This window comes from Gracilinanus agilis, chromosome 1 (assembly GCF_016433145.1).
Source record: "Gracilinanus agilis isolate LMUSP501 chromosome 1, AgileGrace, whole genome shotgun sequence".
In the NCBI taxonomy this organism is placed as follows: domain Eukaryota; kingdom Metazoa; phylum Chordata; class Mammalia; order Didelphimorphia; family Didelphidae; genus Gracilinanus; species Gracilinanus agilis.
In genome coordinates this window covers 178,367,181-178,388,355 of record NC_058130.1, presented here as the reverse complement: position 1 = coordinate 178,388,355, position 21,175 = coordinate 178,367,181, and the positions used below count along the sequence as shown (strand labels likewise).

The 21,175-nt window shown below is 39.8% G+C and overlaps 1 protein-coding gene across 1 annotated transcript in view; it reads left to right on the top strand.

Annotated features, from left to right (window-relative positions):
* TEKT5 (tektin 5) overlaps positions 1-9,520 on the top strand; it is a 65,805-nt gene extending 56,285 nt beyond the window's left edge. Inside the window, exons 6-7 of the mRNA XM_044657318.1 lie at positions 5,580-5,734; positions 9,304-9,520. Coding sequence (XP_044513253.1) covers positions 5,580-5,734; positions 9,304-9,520 — 372 coding nt within the window. The remainder of the gene's footprint in view (positions 1-5,579; positions 5,735-9,303) is intronic.
* Positions 9,521-21,175: the final 11,655 nt, after the last annotated feature.

The window sequence follows — 21,175 nt, the reverse complement described above, 5'->3', positions numbered from 1 at the left end:
AGGCCTCCCGTTCTCCATATCCACTGAGCCACCTTGTTGGATTGGTTGACTGATCAATTGATTCCTATTACTTAAACTATCACCTCTAGTACCTCCCATTCCCCATTAAGAACAAAATGCCTCCAGAAAGGATCTGGCTTCTAGACCATAATCTGGGAGACATGGGATAGGTGAGTGAGGGAAGGGGAACAGTCCACCCACCACCACCTCCCAACTGCTGTCTTTCTCTGATGTTGGGATGAATTGGAAGTCTGTTTAATCTCATCACCACCACCCCTCCCTCTCCCACCAGATTCTGGGACAGTGGTTTTGTGTTGTTCTTCAGCCAACACTGAACTGTTAGAGAGATTGTTCTCCACTCTCCTATGGAGAGCAGCTGAGGCCTCATCAAAGGGGCACTCATATGCCTGGGACTTTTGGTGGTACATCAAAAGAAGACAGAAAGCAAGAAGCTGTGGTCACTCACATCTCACTGAGGAATCCTCTGAGCCTCCTTCTCTAGTCTTTCTTCTTTGTCTCACCCCTTAAGTGTGGGTCTTCCTCCAAGGCTGTGCCCTGGGTCTTCTTTTCTTTTCTCCTAGCACTCTCTCTTGGCAATCTCATCAATTCCCCCAGTTTCATTCATCACCTCTATATAAATGATTCTCAAGCCCTAACCTCTGTCCTAGGCTCACAGAATCTTGGGTTTGGAAGAGACCTCAAACATCATCCTTCCTGATGAATAGATCCAGCTACATCATCCCTAACAAATGGCCCACATCTTCAAAGATAGGAAATACTACCTATGGCATGAGGCAGCCCATTCAGTTATTGGAATAGTTCTCATGTTAGGATGCTCTTCCCTCATCTTGAGTTGGAATCTGATTTGAGGTCATTTCCACCCATTGATCCTGATTCTGTCTTCTAGGGTCATTATGATGATTATGATAGCAATTATATAGTACTTTAAGGCTTTCAAAGCACTTTACAAATATCTTATTTGATCTTCACAATAACCTTGGGAGATAGGGGCTCTGATTATTGATATTCAACAGATGTGGAAACTGAGTCATACAGAGGTAAAATGATTTGTCCAGGTCACACAACTAGTGTTTGAGGCCAAATTAGAACTCAAGTCTTCTCGATCTCAGTTCCAGCAGTCTATTCACCATACAGCCTAGTTGCCTTAAAGGTAACAATAACCCACACATAACCCTTATAAGATATTAGAAAATATTTGTCATGTCTTGTCACATCTTTTCTTCTCTAGGCTAGTCACCCCCAGTTTCTAAAAGTTACATGTATTGAAATTTGCCTTTGCTTTAATCATCTTCTGTATGTGTTCCAGGTCGTCAGTAACTTTCCTTTTCAAGACTATATTTCCACTTTCTGATTGAACATTTGTACCTAGATGTCCTGCCAGCATCTTGAATTTATACGTGAAATGGAGCTCATCATCCTTCCTTCAAAGACTGCTTCTTCTCCCAAATTTCCTTTCTCTGTTAATGACCAGCCATTGCCCTAGTCAAATTATTCTCATTCTGTCATTCCACTAACACAGTCAGTAAATCTTATTAAGTGCCTACTATTTGCTAAGCACTGCGCTGAATACTAGGGATACAGAGACTGACCCTGTTCTATAGGAGCTTATGGTTTAATGGAGCACATGATGCAAACAAAATACATACAGGATAAACTGGAGGCAATCACAGATGGAAGGTATTAGTGAGCACCACGGAAGATCAGGAAAAACATCATATAGAGGGTAAAATTTTAGCTGACACTTGAAGGAAGCCAGGGACCCCAAAAGGGGTGGTGGAGAGGGAAAAAATGTTCCAATTGTAGAATTCCCAGTGAAAATGCCTAGAGTGAAGATGGAGTAGCTTGTGTGGGAAACAACAAGAAAGTCAGTGTCCCTGGATCCCAAAGGACAGGGGTAGGAGTGAGGAAATGGGTATACCCAGAAATGACCAGTGGAAAAAAAGACCAATAAAACCCTTAAAATTAATTGTTAAAAGAAAGATATAATAGTAAAATGTGTTGTGGGAAAAAGGTCTAAAGGTTTTGGTTTTTTTTTTTTAATTATCTCCTCCATGATTAGGAGAAAAGGAAAGGTGAGAGATGAGAAGTTGGAAGAGATGGGGGGAGGCCACTGCTGCTAACAAGACATTGGTGGTTATCCATATACTTCAGGAGCAGTAAAGTGTGAGAAGACTGGAAAGACTGGTTTTGAAGGACTTTGAATACCAAAGAGAAGGTTTTATATTTTATTCTGGAGGCCATAGAGACCAGTAGATTTTGTTGAGTAAGGGGGAATACCTCTCCTTGCCTTAATTTCTGTCTGTTGAAATCCATCTACTGATTCATTGTGGTACATTGGATAAACACTGGCTCTGGAGTGAGAGGACATAGGTTTAAATCCTCATTCTGTCACTGACTACCTGACTTTGGGCAAGTTATCTGTTCTCTTTTGGTCTCCATTTCCACAGTTATAAAATGAGAAGGTGCAACTAGATGAAATTCTGACCAGTTCTACATCCCTAATCCATGAGGACTCCTTTAAGAAGCCTTCTATGATAAATTGTGGAATGATCAGCTGTGAAAGGCTTAGCTACTCTCAGCAAAACAATGATCCAGGATGATTCTGAGGGACTTGGGACAAAGAATGCTATCTCCCTCCAAAAAAAACAACCTATTGGAGACAAAATGCAGATCAAAGCATGGGATTTTTCACTTAAGTTTATTTGGCACTTAGAGCTTGGTCAGACATCAAAGATGCAAAGATCATTCATTGCATCCTGGGCCATCCTCTAGTCATCCTGACTTTTGTCTTGCTATTGGACTTTGATGACTGGAAGAAAAATTGAAGCTGATGACTATGTAACTCTGCCTTACTTAAATGCAATTTATTCCCAAGGTCCTTTTTGAAAACAAAGAACATACACTGCTCAAATTCTATCAAGTATTTTTTTTTGGTACATAGTCTCTTTCCCACACTAGAATGTAGTTTCTCTGAAGGGGGGGGGGATCTTGCCTTATTATTATATTAATTTATCTCCTCATCTGTCCCTTGTGTTTGTCCCCTCACTGACTGCTATATTGCCTTACATCTAGTAAGTATTCACAAATGTTTGTAAACAGATTCTAATTGAATGTATATCCAGTTATATATCCATGTATGATTTGAAGGAGTCTAGAAAGGTCCCTTACCCAGAAAACATTTTCCCCACTAGCCTGATGTTCCATTATTAAAGATTCACTTGATATGGGAGGGAAGAGGAAATATGTTAGATCACTTTATCATGAATGGATTTATCAGATCTTTTTGTGGCATCAAAGTCTCATTAATTTAGAGGTAGAGGGACCTGAGAAGCCACTGAACCCAACATCTTTGTTTTACAGATGAGGAAACTCAGGTGAAAGACATTTTGATGACTTGACCACATTTTCATAGCTAGCACATGTATGAGGAGGGGTTTGAACTTGAGTCTTTCTGACTCCAAGTTTAGTGCCTTATCATTTATGGACTATAGAACTGAAAGGGAAAATAAAAATTGTCTAGTTTAGAGGTTCTTGGCTTTTTTGTGTGTCATGAACCTCTTTGATAATCTGATGAAGCCTATGCACCCCCTTTCAGAATTATGTTTTTAAATGTATAAAATAAATATAGGCTTACCAAGGAAACCAATTATATTGAAATATAATTATTAAAAAAATTAAATTCATAGTCACCTGTTAGAAACCCTTGCTTTAGTTCAGCTCTTCAATTTATAGATGAAAAAAAAATTTAAGATCAGAATAGGACATGTAAGTGAAACTTAGAACAGGACATTTTTAATGGGCACAAAAAGGGGGGAATAATAAGTTATAGAGCATTGCCCTGGAAATACATGGACCTCATATAACCAGCTCCTAGCATAAGATCATCCCAGGGGTCTGTTGGGAGGGCTCAAAAACAAAGAGAGAAAGGAGAAAGGCAGGGATCCTTGAGGATAAATTTCATAGCTTTGCCATCTATGCTGGCTCTTGGGACTGGGATTTAACCCTTGTGCTCCTTCTACTCATCAGTAAAACCATTTCTTACTTCTCTCTGACCAATTCTTCCCTGGCAACCCCTTGTATTACATCCTCAATAGCATATATAGTCTCTGGCTGGAAGCCAAAATTCCAATCTCCATCACTTCTCCTAGGATGGTATTGGATAATGTTTCAGTCCCTTTCTACATTCTCCCAGTAGCTGTTTATTTCCCATTGGAAATTGGCTAATTTCTTCCTGAGTTCCTCAGGATGGCCCTCACCAAGAAAGTTCCTCAGATAGGCTAGGCCTGTAATCAGGGAGGGGAAATCCGGGCTCATTTGGGGTTCTTTCTCAAGACTATAGAGGTTCCAGGTCTGAACGGGGACAGGCCAAGGGATTTCACTGTAGGATAAAGCAATTCCTGGTGTGGGTATAAATAGTATGTTACTTTATCTTACTTTAATACTCACATTTGTATGGTATTTTCATCTTTTTTTAAAAAAAGAGCCTTTGTGCCTATTATCTTGTTTTATTTTTAGTGGATAAAAGTCACAGAGGAATGCAATTGTCCCATGGAATCTTTATTCTTTTTTTTTAAATCTTTACCTTCTATCTTAGAATTAATAGTAATTATCAGTTCCAAGGCATAAGAGTGAGAAGGGCTACACAATTGGGGTTAAGTGATTTGCCCAGGGTTACACAGCAAGGAAATCTTTCACTCTTTCACAGGGTCTCATATGACAAAACACAGTCCTATTATCACCTTCCTATCGACTGTGATATTGTTTTAAAATAGCAGAATGGCTGAGTCAAAAGTTTGTAGTAACTATTCCTAGGGGAGAAAACCAAGTCAAAATTAGTCATCTCTTTAAAAAAAACTATAAAATAGGGGCAGCTGGGTAGCTCAGTGGAGTGAGAGTCAGGCCTAGAGACAGGAGGTCCTAGGTTCAAACCCGGCCTCAGCCACTTCCCAGCTGTGTGACCCTGGGCGAGTCACTTGACCCCCATTGCCCACCCTTACCACTCTTCCACCTATGAGACAATACACCGAAGTACAAGGGTTAAAAAAAAACCAAAAAAAAAACTATAAAATGATTATAATAATGGAAAGAAAAAAGAAAAATAAAACAATGTTCAATGGTTGGGTAATTATAATGACTATTCTTAGCCCCGGGAAGGAGAAGAAGAAATGTACCACCCTCCTTTTGTTAGAAAGGTGGAGATGGTTGTGGAATGTTGCATATGTGGTCAGATAGAAGTGATGTGCCAGTTGGTTTTGCTTAATGGTTTTCCTTTTGTAACAAGTGAAGAAGCCCTTGGAGAAGAGGGATACAAGTGGGAAGATTGGTATATCCAGAAATGACAAATGGGGAAAAAAGATATCAATATAAGCCTTAAGAAAATAATTGTGGAAGAAACAAAGAAACATAGAATAGTAAAATGTATTGTGGAAAAAAGACCTGAAGGTTTTGATTTATTATCCACTACATGATTCTCAGGGCAAAAGAGAAGTGAGAGATGAGAAGTAAGATGAGACAGAGGGCAGGCCACTGCAGCTAATGAGGTTCTGTTGGTTGTCCAGACATTGCAGGAAATCTTCCAGATTGAGAATACCATCATGCTTTTGGAGAGGGCCATCCTGGCCAAGGAGTGTCCTTTGAAGGTGGCTCAGACGAGGCTAGAGCACAGGACCCGGCGCCCCAATGTGGAACTCTGCCGAGATGTAGCTCATTTCAAGTGAGTGGCAATGACTGGCTATGGGACCTGATTTCATGGAGATGGGGATGTCAATATACATATGAGAAGAGGAGCATGGCTCAGCATTGGTAAGGGGAAAGTACCCCTAGAGTTCCTGGGAACCCCAAGTCAGATGATATCCATTGTCAAGGGTGGTAAGTCCCTGGAAACTACATAGAAAGTGAGATTCTTCAGGTTAAGATTACAGGATCTTCTATCCACTGAATTGATACTGCTGGCAATTTTCAGATCCCCCAAAATGTGAGTGTTTGTAATTGTGAGTGCTTCAAATAATCCAAATATTTCTTCACTGGTAGTGCTCCCCTCCCTGCTAAAGAAAGACTCTTTTTTATTGATGGATGAACTTAAAAAAAAAATAAAAGAAAGTTGCAACAACCTGAAAAAAAACCACAAAACAAAGCCTGAGAGAACACTGAACCTGGACCTTGGCTCCCTCACTTGTAGAATCAGGGACTTGGATCCTCTCAGGTCCCCTCCAACTCTACATCTATGACCTGTGGTCATCTATGATTTATGATCTGGTCTCAGACTTCTAAGTACCACATCAGGGTCAGGCAAAGAGCTCAGGCGTCTGAGAACTAGAATTAGAATTCTCCATGTAGACTCTGGGCTCCTCTCCTCAGAGCTATCATCCATATTCTAGACTGGATTGATCATAAGCTCATAGATCCCAGAAAATCAAGTTCATGGGACTTCTTTTCCCCATGTGATAGGTTTCAGGACAGGAGCAAGAGTGGCAGGAATGAGACAATACAGGAGGGAGCCAGGGAACAGGGAGGAGTTGGAGTCTAAGCAAAACTAAAGAGTAATAAATGAGGCCACATAGAGATTCTGAAAGAAAACAATCTGTGCTGCCCTGATAGGAATGATGCCTAAAGAGAGAACTCTTAGCAGGTTTCTACTATTTCCTGTCAAAGGTTTACTCACACTGAGAAGTGGAAAAGTCTTGCCATTTAGGGTGGTGATGAGTACCTGCCCAGATGGGAAGCTAGAAGGCTTGGGAGTGAGAGGACTTCCCTGGGTCCTCTTGATCAGTGTCTGATTTGACCTCAGTAGTCCCCCCTTTATGGCATGTTCAGGATGGGTTCAGAGGTTTGACCATCCTAAGGGTAAGTGCCCAGGGCACGTCTTCTTAACCAAGCCCATGTAGGAAGGAGTAAAGTTGTGGGAGTGAAGAATGGTCAGCCCTCCCTGAGCTTTCTCCATCCTCCCATGTTCTCAATTCCGTTCCCTGCAATCCACTGAGCAGGAAAATAGAGAAAGGGGGTCACAGGGATGGTTAGGACAAATTTTCCAGGGTCGACCAGTCAGAAGCTTTTTCATAGAAATTTTATCAGAGTTTATCTGCTATTTGTTCCAGAGGAAGTGCTGCTGTTGGCTGGGCTCCTCTATCTCTGAGGCTTGCCAACTGTTGGACCAAAAGGAAATGGGTAGAGGACGTTGAGTTAAGTTGATGGGTGGACTCCTGTGAGGCTGCAGAGAGAGACCTGGCAAATGGCTATAGTTCCTTCCCTACAAGGGCAATTGCCACAGTATAAATTCAGTCAACAGTTATTTAGTGCCGTCTGTGTGCCAAGCATTGTGCCAAGTGCTGGGGGGTAGAAAAAGAGGCAGAAGATAGTCCCTGCCTTCAAGGAGCTTACCATATAACGGGAGAAACAATATACCAACAACCAAATACAAAGCAAGCTCTATGCAGGAAAATAGGGAATGATTAAGAGAGGGAAGGCTCTGGAATTAAGAGGGGTTGGGGAAGCTTCCTGTATGATGTAGGGTTTTAGTTGGGATTTAAAGGAAGCTGGGGGGTGAGTAGGTGAAGAGGAGGGAGAGCATTTAAGGTCTGGGGAGACAGCCAGAAAGAATAATTAGAGACAAGAGATAGAGTGTTTGGTTTGTAGAATGGCCAGCAGGCCAGTGTCACTGGATAAGAGTAGGTTGGGGAGGAAGACATAAGAAAACTGGAAAGGGGGCAGCTGGATGGCTCAGTGGATTGAGAGCCAGGCCTAGAGATAGGAGGTCCTAGGTTCAAATCTGGTTTCAGACACTTCCTAGCTGTGTGACCCTGGGCAAGTCACTTAACCCCCATTGCCTAGCCCTGTAACAAATAAAATTAATATAGAAGGATATATATGTGTATATATATGTATATATAAGATATTAGGGTTTTTTAAAAAAAGAAAAACTGGAAAGGTAGAAGGGGGCTAGGTTAGTAAGGGCGTTGAATGCCAAACGAAGTGTTTTGTATTTGCTCCTGGAGGGAATAGGGAGCCACTGGAGTTTTCTAGTAGAAAAAGGAGTGCCATGATCAGACCCTGAATTTTAGGAAAATCATTTTGATGGATGAATGGAGAATAGATTGGAATGGGGGGAGATTTAAGGGAAGCAGACTCCAGCAGTCCATTGCAATAATCCCAAGGAGAGGTAGAACAATGGCAGAACAGAGAAGGCAGTGTATTTGAGAGGTGTTGCAAAGGTATAATTTGCAGCCCTTGGCAGCAGCCTGGATACGGAGGCCAGAAATAAGGGAATAGAGGGAAGCCAAGATCAGAGAAGGGGAAGGGGTGGGAAACAAAGCCCCTGCTTCAGGAATCCCTGATAGGTTCTGTTCTAAGGCATAGAAATTCTTAAAAGACAATCCTTTGGGGGAGGAATCTCTGCCATGGCAGTGTCCATTATAATAGGACATAGGTTGAGGCAGGTGAGGTCAAAAGTCAAGATTATCCAGTTGGCCATTCTTTGTATTATCTGGGTCCTAAGGTCTGCAATTCTTTTCACATTTAGCCATTTTGTTTTGAAAAGACTCCACAGGGCCCTCTCCCTTCTTTTCTTCCTTCCTTTTACCCCACTCAGCCAAAATGTTCTGACATCAGCATCAGCCCCATCAGCCCCATTTGGTGAGATCGGTCCTGTAACATTATTGGTGTAATAAAAAACTCCTGATGGGGAAATTCTCTCCACTAAGATAGATTGGCATCTGCTCCCCAACTCTGAGGCTGGAACACTGAGAGACTAAATGCCTTGTCTGAAACCACACATCCTTGAGCCTAGATCTTCCTTATTTTGAGCTCTGTATCCAGGATGCCAAGCCAAGTCAACATGGCTTTCTTTATCTTGTTCATCCCTCAGTCTCCAAGCTAGGGTTTGGCCAGACCATTACAGATAGGTAAGTCTCTACCATCTATTTAGTCCTTTCCAAGGATGGAGTTCCCAGCCTTGGTCAACCTCACTCCAACCAAGATCCGTGATGGAGAATTCACCTTGATGTCCTTCAAAGTATTGGCTATATTCCATTTTCCTCTTGTCTGGGGGAGGGATAGTAGTAGATACATGGGAGCATAGATTTAGAGGTGGCAGGGATCTCAGAGACCCTAGGCAACCCCCTTCTACAGTTTTACAAATGAGGTCGCTTAATTAAGATGCAGGGAGGCCGAATGACATCCAAGGCTAGACAGGTATCAGAGGCAAGATTAGAAGAAGCCTGAGCCAGTGCCCTTCCAGGTACCTCAACACTGCCTGGTTCCCTCACTGTCTTTTACTCCTGGCCCTAGGCTAGTGAATGAAACATTCACCATCGATGACACCTTGCAGACTCTGAAGCTTCGACTGTGTGAGGCACAAGACACCCTGCAGCTTCTGGTCCTCACCAAGTCTCGCCTGGAGCATGATATCGCTGTCAAGGCCAACACACTCTTCCTTGACAAGGAAAAATGCATGACGATGCGGAAGACCTTCCCCAGCACCCCTCGCCTGGTGGGCTACTCATGAATCTATTAGCCTGCATGTACTTCTAACCTGCTCCTCTTTCCTTCTCCCTCCCTTAAATACGCCTGGCTAGCGGTCCATTCCTTACACCACCTGTTTGGTCCATGATATAAAATTGAATATCAGAAAAAAAACAGCAACTACATCTTACTTATTCCCTTTTTCTTTATCAAAAAAGATATTTATAAAGTCAAATAAATATACCCAAATCACATTTTTGGAGCTCATTCCTTGGTAAAACAAAAACAAAAACAAAAACAAAAACAAAACAACAACAACAACAAAAACAGCTTTCTGGCAGGCCATGAAAGAAGGCAATGTCCCCACAAAGACTTTGGCAGGATTTTGCACAGTCCCGGGGATAGAAGGGACCTCCTTCACTTATATAATCATAGTATTTTAGAGGTAGAATGAGATAAGGAGAGGGGGAACAATATGTGTGTTGAAAAATACATGATTTTTGGTGAGGGTGTTGTGGGGTTAAGAGGACCAGTTTGGACCTGGAGTGGAGAGTGCAAGAAGGGAAAATAGAAGGGACCAGGCTGGAAAGTTGAGCTGGGGGGGGGGGGTGGGTGGGAGGGGGGAGCTAGGTTGCTCAGTGGTTAGAGAAGCAGGCTAGAGATAAGAGGTCCTGGGTTCAAATGTGACCTCAGACACTTCCTAGCCATTGACCCTGGACAACTCTATTAACCTCCATTGCCTAGCCTTCCTGCTTTTCTGCCTTGGAACTAGTACTTAGTATTGCTTCTAAGTAACAAGGTAAGGAATTAAAAAAAACAAAACATATCATCCTTGACATTCCATCTCTTCATTACTCTCTGCTCTTCTGATGAAAGGGTGGAGCAATGAACTGCAGAACCTTCATTTGAGGTGAGAATCCAGCTCCAAACTTCCCATTTTCCCAACTGTGTGACCCTGGACAAATCACTTAATCCCCATTGCCTAACCTTTAGCACTCTTTTGCCTTGGAACCAATATACAGTGTCTAAAGTAAGGAGGTTTGCTTTTTTATTTAAAAAAGTTAAGTTGGAGTCAATTTGGGGCAGTAAATGTGTCATCTAGAGAAACAGTATTTAGCATAGGCTTCAGCTTTTGAGATGTGAGAATTTCTTTTTCTTTTTCTTTTTTTTTTAAACCCTTAACTTCTGTGTATTGGCTCCTTGGTGGAAGAGTGGTAAGGGTGGGCAATGGGGGTCAAGTGACTTGCCCAGGGTCAAACAGCTGGGAAGTGTCTGAGGCCAGATTTGAATCTAGGACCTCCCATCTCTAGGCCTGACCTAGATCCACTAAGCTACCCAGCTGCCCCCTGAGAATTTATTTTTCGTATACTGTGTCTTAATTCTTATATAAGGGCCTTCAAGTATTCCTATGTTTTAGAGGATTCTGTGCCTGGGTCAGAGATTCCATCCAATCTGATACTTTTTGTATTTTCTTTGTCCTTAGGAATCCAAAAGAATTCCTTCCCATTAAACAGAATTTGGTTAATGAAGAAGACAAGAGTTCTTTTCCTGTGTATGTGTTCTCCATGATGGGAGGGGGTGTTAGAGAATATTGGAGGGAACTGGGGTGTGGATAGTTGATGGACCACCTCTTGGCTATTTACCAATTAGTGATCTCTTGGGATGTTCAAAGGAGGGGCTGAATAATGAACTTCTAAAACTCCATTAATCTATCTAATGGAGCTTTGGAGGCTCTGGTCATTGAGAAGACCACTGACTTGTCATTTTCTTGGTTATGATGCTGGCCTAATGAATAAACTGATATTCTTACCCCCAAATCAACCTCAAGATAATTATAATTGTAGCAGAGAGAGCCTCTGAAAGGAGATGGTGATCTCATAAAAGCAATGGCCAATCACAATTCCAGAGGACAAGGGATGGACTCAAGATAAAAAATGAGATATATATTTAGGACAGTGTCAATGAGGGAATTTGTTTTGTTCAATAATACTTATTTGTTGCAAAGTTTTGTTTTTCCTTTTTTGCCTTCTCCCCAATGTTTTATTATTTTACTGTCTTATGTGTGTTAGTCTTGGTGCTTCAATTAGAATGTAAACTCTTGGAGGGCAAAGCCCATACATTATATTTGTTCTGTCCCATGTTCCTTCCCCAACCTCACTCCCACTGGCTCCAGCAATTCCTCTGTGGTTGGAATAAATACAAATTCAAAGAATCCTTTCCTTAGGAAATTTAGGACTGAAACTAGTTTCCTACTTTGGGGAGCTGAGAAGCAGAAGGATGGGGAACATAGGAAAAAGGGAAGAGAGTTGGGAAGTTATTTTGCACTTCTAACCTGATGTGGATACCCATCCTTTCCTCTCCTTCTTTGGGGATCCTTTGGGCATGATATACTCACCATGTCCTCCTCTGGCTTTCCAGAGGGGAAAAAAGCCAGCTGATAAAAGGAAATCCTAGAGACAATCAAGTTCTGGAATCCCGCCAAGATAGAAAATAAGTGGGGAGAAATTGGAGAATTTCCCAGCTGACCTGATTCCCCATTTGGCTCAACTAGGATTCTTTCTGTCTTGCTCTGAGGAACAAGCTGTTTTTTGGGTAAAGAGTGGAGAGGCTTTCTGGGACAGCTTTCCAATATCTCTCCAGTCCCTTCTTCTGCAGAGCTGCCCATGTGATATTCCTAGAGCACAGGATCTACTGTGTCACTCTCTTGCTCAAAATGTTCCAGGGTTCAAAATGATGAGCAGGTTAATTAAAACAAAACAAAACATGGAAAGACCCATGTGAAATTATGAAGAACAACATGAGCAGAACCAAGATATATAGAGTAACAAAATATTGTTTGAACATTAACTTTCCAAACAAAGAAATAAAAAATGGAAACATCCATGACATGGTTTTATATATATGTATATAAATATGACATATATCTCACATGATGCCTTATCTGGTATGTTGATAGGAAGGAGAAAGTAGCCTGGGAACTTTAATATAACAAACAAACAAATAAGAAGTTGAAAAGTAGTATATACATATATAGATATAGACATATATATGTCAAATGATGCCTTATCTAGTGCGTTGATAGGAGGGAGAGAGTTGCCTGGGAACTTTAATATAACAAACAACAAACAAATAAGAAGTTGAAAAGTAGTAGGTGCTGATTTCTCATATACATAATTTTAAAAAAATGTTTCAGGGCTGAATAAAATACAGTCTTTTTTGTTTGACCTTTTTAAAAAGCCCTCAGGGTAACTAGGTGGCTTAGTGGATAAAGAACTAAGTGTGAAGACCAGAAGTCCTGGGTTCAAATATGGCCTCCAACACTTCCTAGTTGTGTGACCCTGGGCAAGTCATTTAACCCCTCTTGCCTAGCCCTTACCACTCTTCTGCCTTGGAAGTGATACTTAGTATTGATTCTTTTTTTTTAACCTTTACCTTCTCTCTTAGAATCAATACTAAGTTTTGCATCCAAGGTAGAAGAGCTGGAAGGGCTAGACAATGAGGGCTAAGTGATTTGTCCATGGTCACATAGCTAGAAAGTGTCTGAAACCAAATTTGAATCCAGGACCTCCCATCTCCAGGCCTGGCTCTCTAACAACTGAGCTACCTAGCTGCCCCCACTTAGTACTGACTCTAAGACAGAAGGTAAGGGTTTTTTGGTGTTTTTTTTAAAAGAGCCTTCCATGATATGGTTCCAGTCTAACTTTCTTGAGCTTCTTAATTATTACTCTTCCTAAACTTTATTTTGCTGCAAATCTAGGCTACTCACTTTTCCTCATAAAAGACATTCCATCTCCTGTCATGTCTTTACACCACCTGAGCTTCTTACCTGGAATGCTCTTCCTCCTTGCCTCTGACTAATAGGATTCCTGCCAAAGCTCATCCCAAGCACCTTGTCCCATGTGAGATCTTGCTGTTAGTGCCTCCTCTCCTAAGATTACCTTATATTTACTTGGTAATGATTTTCCATTTGTTGTTGTTAGCCATTCATTTCAGTCACATCCAACTCTTTGTGATCCCATTTGGGTTTTCTTGGCAAAGATACTGTAGTGGTTTGCCATTTCCTTCTCCAGCTCATTTTTCAGATGAGGAAACTAAGATAAAGAGGGTTAAGTGACTTGCCCAGGGTTCAGTAAGCGTCTGAGGTCAGATTTGAACTCAGAAAGAATGAAACTTTGTCAGTCACCAGAGACACCAAAGTCAACTGGCCATCACGAGGTGTCCTGACTTTTGTCCCACCACTGGACTTTTATGACTCCGGAAAAGAAAGAATGAGGTTGACTACTTTGGATAGCTCTGCCTCACTTAAATCCAATTCTTGAGCAAGTCAATAGCCATAAAACCAAGCATACCCTTTGACCCAGCAATTCTACTACTAGGTCTGTATCTCAAAGAGATCAAAGATAGGGGGGGAAAGACCTACTTGTACAAGCAAGTCAAGACCCATGATGTCATTGGTATTCTTTGAAAATGAAGAATAAGCCACTTATCAATTATGGTCTACACTTGTATGCTTCTATACAGCTCTGAAAGCAGATGTGATTCTTAGACGCCCATCCACTGGGGAATGGCTGAACGAGTTATGGTATATGACTGTGATGGAATATTATTGTGCTTTAAGAAATGGCAAGGAGTACTGATACAACCATTCTGGAGAGGAATTTGAAACTGTAAAAGATAATCTAAGTAACTTCAGTTTATATTCATTGTGTGATGCTATATAACAATATATTCTCTACATGAAACCCTATTATATAATCAGTATTGTAATGATAATTTGAAATTGGTTAATTAGTAAGAAATAGTTCTAATTATTAATTGATTAAGTAACAGTTTGAGAATCAGTAATCAATAATCATAGTAGGCTTAAAATTAATAATAGAATTTCCTGAGGATATCTTGCCAAGGGAAGTTTGTGCATGTCTTCTGTGTTTTGGACTATATCCATGAGTTTCTGAGGCTGTTATCTCATTTGGGGCTGAAGCTACAGAATAACCTTGGCTATCCTCATTATTACCATATATGGAACCAGAGGGTTATAAGATATAACAAGATCTACCTTTCTTGCCAAGAGAAAACTTCAGACCTTCTTGTCAAGAAGGTATCTGGCCTTCAGAGAAATGCTTGACCTTTATAAGAAAAACCTTACCAGGCAGCCGTTCTTGCCAAGAGGATACCATACCTTCAAAGGTAAAAAACAACTTTCTTGCCAAGAAAGACCCTTCTTGGCAGACATCTTCTAAACTGAATTGTGTGATCTAGTTCAGGTATAAATACCATCTCAGTTCAAAGCTCCCAGGATACTGGGAAGCCTAGAGACCATAGATTTATGTAAAATGCATATTTACAATAAACTCTGTTTTGCTTAGAAATTTGCTCCCAGTATTTTCCTTTTACAGAATCATGCCCAAAGAGCCATAAAACCATGTATACCCTTTGACCCAGCAATTCCACTACTACTAGGTCTATATCTCAAAGACATCAAAGATAGGGGGAAAGGATCAACTTGTACAAAAATACTTAGAGCAGCTTTTTGTGGTGATGGACAGGAAACTGAAGAGATATCCATCAGCTGGGGAATGACTGAATAAGTTGTGCTATATGATTGTAATGGAAAACTATTGTGCCATAAGAAATGACGAGATGATCACACACACACACACACACAAAAGAAATCTAGAAAGACATATAAAGTGATGCAAAGTGAAGTGAGCAGAACCAGGAGAGCATTGTACTCAGTAACAACAATAGTGTATGATCATCAACTATGAATGATTATTATTATCAGCAATGCAAGGATCCAAGATATCTCCAAAAGATTATTAACCAAAAAGGCTATCCACTGCCTTAGAAGGAACAGACCAATTCTGAATACAGATGGAAGCAGATCATTCTTCACTTTATTTCTGCCATGAATTTTTCTCTAGTGTAAGCGATATGTATTTTCTTCCATAATATGATGAACATGGTAATATGAATTTTATAATAATGCATGTACAACTATAAAAATGAAAAATGATAAAGGCTGATATAATAATATAAATTAGTATGTTAATTAAAGCCATGCTGATAGATAAAATCATTAGACCACGCGCTTGTAAGCATTCAAAACTGCCGCCTCCATTACTGTCTCCTGTTTCCTGGAAGCGCCTACTCGAAAAAGAGGCCACTCCCTCCTAACCCAGGAGATTTAAGCTCTCCCCTGCGTCAAGACGTTGGAAACGGAAATCAGTTGGACCATGTTGGATCACGGGAAATGTAGTTTTGATACATTTCCCTTGTCCATAGAAATATATATATTTTTAGAATGGCATTCCCCAAATTTCACTTTTACACAACCTATATCATAATATCTGCCATATTGGAAGGGGGGAAGGATGGGAAGGGAGAAAGGGAACATGGATTGCAAAATGTCAGAAAATGATTATTGAAAATTGTATTGACATGTAATATGAGAGAAAAAAGTTTTTAAAGACATAATGAGTAGGATGCTTTCAGAAAAACCTGGGAAGACCTATGTGAATCAATGCAAAGTGAAATGAGCAGAATGAGAACATTGTACACGGCAATATCAATATTGTATGATAATCAACTGTGAATGACTTATTCTCAGCAATACAATGGTCCTAAGACAATTCTGAAGGACTTATGATGAAAAAATATCTTCAACTCTAGAGAAGTGGTGGAATCTAGATGCAGATTGAAGCATACTTTTAAAACATTTTCTTTATTCTTGGGTATTTTGAGCTGCATTTTTTTTGTATCATGGCTAAAATGGAAATATTTTCCATGACTGTTCATGTATAATCTGTATCAAATTGTTTGTCTTCTCAAGGAAGGGGAGGGAAGGGAAGGAGGGAAAGAATACAGAATTTAAAAAATTAAGGAATGTTAAAAGGTTTTGTTTACATGTAATTGAGAAAAATATAAAAAATTAAATGTAAAAAAAAAATGTAGTTCCCATCTAAAGGGATAGGAATTACAGTTTCCCTATACTGGAAGAAAAAACTGAAAATCGTGGGAAATGGAAGCAGTGCTGACCAAAACTGGGGAACTCTGGAGCCCTGCAGGTCAGATGCTTTCAGGAAGTCAATGGCAAGATTGCAAGAGAAGGCCACTGCTACCCTGAACTGAATGTAATCATAATTGACTGTAATCTTGTCTGCCTCGATAATCTAATTAGCACATGACCTGCCCAAACATAATTTGCCGTTATCCTGGAACCAGATAAATGTAGTTTCTTTGTGCTTCTTCCCCCCTTCTTTATCATCATTGCTTGTCAAACTGCAACTGCTTTCCCTTAAATCTGATGTATTTGCTATCTGTACTCTTATGATGGGTTTTGTCTCCCTGATGAAGATAACCTGATTTTCTTTGCATTCTAGACCAGTGTTATGATGTAAAAAAGTCGACCATGCAATTGAAGAAAGACAAAAGGAACCCATAGACCCACCACCCTTGGTCCAACTATGAGACTAAAGCTTTCTCTTAAAAGGGGGCTTTATAAAATACAAGGCTGTTGTAAGACCTATGAATGGGAACAATGATTCTGTCATATTCTTTCTAAAAGCAATGGTGGCATTGATTTGACTTTCAAGCAAGGACAGGAAGGCTAAAGTTGAGAGGAGGAGAAGGTGCTGATGTTGATTGAAACAGGAAAGCGATGAGATGCTTGCATTGGAGGGCTCTGGTTTCCTAGTGGCTGGCTGGCTGGAATGTGAAGCAGGGTCTGGAAATGACTACCTATAATGAATTAGGGGAGTTTTTGCTCACTTCAATACAAACATCTGAAGAAAATGGAGATTGTTAGCTTGGAGAAGAGAAGACTTAGTGAGGATATGATAGGTATCTCCAAGTATCTGTAGTGTTGTCATGTGAAAAAGGGAGTAGATTCATTCTGCTTGACACCAGAGATTAGAATCAGGATCAATGGCTAGAAATTGCAGAGGTAAGTTGAGGCACAACGTCAGGAAAATTTTTCTGGTAATTAAAGCAGCCCAAAAGGCCAGGCATCAGCTATGAGTTCTTTTTTTTTAGGTCTCCAGGCAGAGGTTGGTCAATCACTTGCTGTGAGTGTTATTAAAAAGAGAGAGAAAGAGAAAGGGGGGGGGGGCAAGGTGCATCATCTCTCCTCTCTTCTGCCTCAAAGAATTCCTCTCTTTTTTAGGATATAGTTCAAGCTCAATTTTCTACATGAAGCCTTTCCTGCTTCCCTTCACTGTTAATGCCCTCCCTTTCAAACTACCTTGAATTTAACGATTTCATATATATTTGTATTTATTAACTTTATTTTGTATATATTTTTACATGTACTCGTTAGTGGATGGAGCATCGAATTTAGATTCAGGAAGACCTGAGTTTGAATTTTGTCTTCCATACTTGGTGTCTCAATCTCTCTGCCTCTGTTTCCTTCTTTGGAAAATGGGGATAATAGTAGCATCCACCTCCCAGGGTTATTGTGTGGATCAAATGAGATGATAGTTGTAAAGAATTTTGGGAATCTTAAAGTGTTACATAAATGCCAGCTTTTGTCATGTTTCTGTCTCCTTTGTTAGTATGTAAGCTATACTTTTATAAAAGTATGGATTATACTTATCCATACTTATGAAGTATAGACTTATTTTATTCTCAGTTTGCAAACCTTAAAACTCAATTAAATATAAGCTACTATGATTACATTCATGATGATTAACCTAGCCAATTAGGTGATAGGCAGCAAGGTGGCACAGTGGATAGTGTGCCGGACTTCCTGCCGGAGTCGGGAAGATTTGAGCGCAAGTGTACACACACACACACACACACACACACACACACACACACACACACGCTGTGTGACATTGGGTCAAATCACTTAATCCCTATCATGCTTCAGTTTCCTCACCTATTGTTATGAGGATTAAATAAGAAAATGAATGTAAAGCCATTTGCAAATTTTAAAATGTTACATAAATGCCAAAGTAAATGCCACCTGTTATTGTTGATGTTGTCTCTTACGCAAGAATGAATGCTTTCTAAAATGATTGATCACAGTTCCACCAACAGTGTCCCCATTTCTCCACATCTCCTCCAACATTTCTCATTTTGCCCTTTTATCATTTTAGCCAATTTGATGGGTATGAGATGATATTTCAGAGTTGTTTTGATTTGTATTTCTCTACATAGTAATGATTTAGATCATTTAAAAAATATAGTTGTGAGTTATAAAACTGTGTATATCTTTTGACCTAGCCATATCACTATTATTAGGTTTAATTCCTAAGGTGATCAGGGAAAATGGAAAAGAACCTCTAAAATATTTATAGCAGTTCCCTGTGGTGGCAAAGAACTGGAAATTGAAGGAATGCCCATCAGTTGGGGAATGGCTAAACAAGGTATGGCTTATGGTTGTGAATTTAAGAAAAATGGAGCATTCAGAAACAAGAAAACATTCTTTACAGCAACAGAAGTATTGTCTGAAGAATGACTTGTGTGTGTCCACCTCCGGAAGAAGAATGAATAAATAAAAATAAGCAAAACAGTTTTATAAATACATATATCTTTTTGTCAAATGATGCATTCTCTAGTGGGGAAACGGCAGAGAGGAACAGAGTTAGCTGGGGATTTTAAGTTAACCAATAAATAATTTTAAAAAAAGAATGCTCCTTGTCAGTAGGGATTGTTTCATTTGATGATATAACTTAGGAAAGCTTGTTTGAAAATTTGTTATTACATATAATTGGTAAAAAAATAAAAATAAAAATATACCAAAAATGCATTTACTCTGTGTGCCCTGTGTAAGAGGAAGTGAAAGCTAATCAAATAAAAGAAACTTGGCCAATTTTTTAAAAAAATCTCTGCATTAAAAACTGGAATAACTTATGTAAGTTCAACAATTGAAAATGGTTCATTAAATCATAATATATGTAACAGAATGTTATAGTCCCATAAAATTAATAAATAGCAAGCATACATGAAAATGTTGGAAATATCTATATGAAATGATGCAAAGTAAAATCAATGAAATGTTCGTTGACTACAAAGATAATAAGTAGGAGGGAGAGAAAGAAATGGAGAGAATCAGAGAAGAGAGGAAAGAGGAGGAGAGGAGAAGAAAAAATGGGGAAGAAGGAGAGGGAGAACAGACGAGAGGAGAGGGAAGGAGAGAGGGAAGAAGAGAGGAGAATAGAAGAAGGAAGAAAAGATGAAAGGGGAGAAAGGGAGAGGAGGAGGGTCCTTTGAGAACTAGGGCAAGTCACTTCATCTCTCTAGGACTCAGTTTCCTCATCTACAGGACTGAATTCAATCATCTTTAAAATTTATTTCAAATCTAACATTCTTCCTCTCCCAAGATCCAAGTTCCTGGAGCCAGTGGAGTGATGGGCCAGCCTGAGCTTTCTAGCAGCCACACAAGCACCTCAGCTCAAAGGAGAAGGTTGAATTCTCATTGAAAATAGCCTGGCAGTGATTGCTAGGGTGGGTCACTAACACAGGCTAATGAAAAACACATTGAGAATTTGAGTTCAGCCCATAGCTTCATGGCTTCTTTGGCTGCTTCCTCTTGGCTAAGAGAGAAGGTCCAGGTCCAGGTCCAGGTCTAAGCCCTGGGCATCATTCCCTGACTGGGGCACACACAATCACGTCTTTTCACCCTCTAAGCACTGTTGTTGCTAATAGCGGCATTAATGTAATAGAATAGTAGAGCTAGAAAGGACCTAAAGATCACCTAGTCTGGAATCTAGAACTGGAGTGGGAACAGTGGATAGAGCATTGGTTCTGGAGTCAGGAAGACCTGCGTTCAAATTTAGCCTAAGACTCACTGCCTGACCCCCATAAGCCATTTAACCCCTAGTTTGCCTCAATTTCCTTATCTATAAAATGGGGATAATAATAGTACCTACCTCACAGAGTTGGTGTGAAGATCAAATGAGATAATAATTGTAAAGTGCTTAGTACAGTACCTGGCACAAAATAAGTACTGTATAAATATTAGCTATTATTATTACTTAACCTCTTTTTGCCTCATTTTCAGCAATTATAAAATTGAGATAATAATAGCACCTACCTTGAAGGGTTGTTGTAAAGATCAAATGAGATAATATTTTTTAAAATGTGCTTAGTACAGGGTCTGGCACATAATGAGCTCTATGTAAATGCTTTCACTTGAATATATTTTGAAATCTGTATTTTAATAAGATAGATTTCCTGTATAATCCTATTAATTTTGTACATTCAAAACATTATTCTGAAAAAGAGCTTTACATGCTTCATCAGGCTGACAAATGCATCCATGACCTACACACTAAAGGGTAAGAAGCTCTGATCTGATTTCTTTATTTTATACATGAGGAAATTAGGTCCAGAGAGGAGGAAGGGTCTTATTCAAGGTCACACAGCAAATTGTAGGTAGAGATGGTCCAGAATTCCTTCTGTTCTCCAGCCTCTTCCATTAATACAAAGCTTTAGTCTTTTCAAAGTCCTATCAAATCTAGTAAGAATTCAGAACCAGTTCAAGTGCCACTTTCTACAAATCCATCAATTAATAAGTATTTATTAATCACCTACTATTTTCCAGGTACAGTAATATGTGCTAGAGAAACAAATATAAAGAATGAAACAATCTCTATTCTTATTCTAACTGGGAAGATGGCTATATATGAATTATATATTTACAAATACACACACATACATAAATACAATAGACCTTTCCCGATTCCTCCTTTCA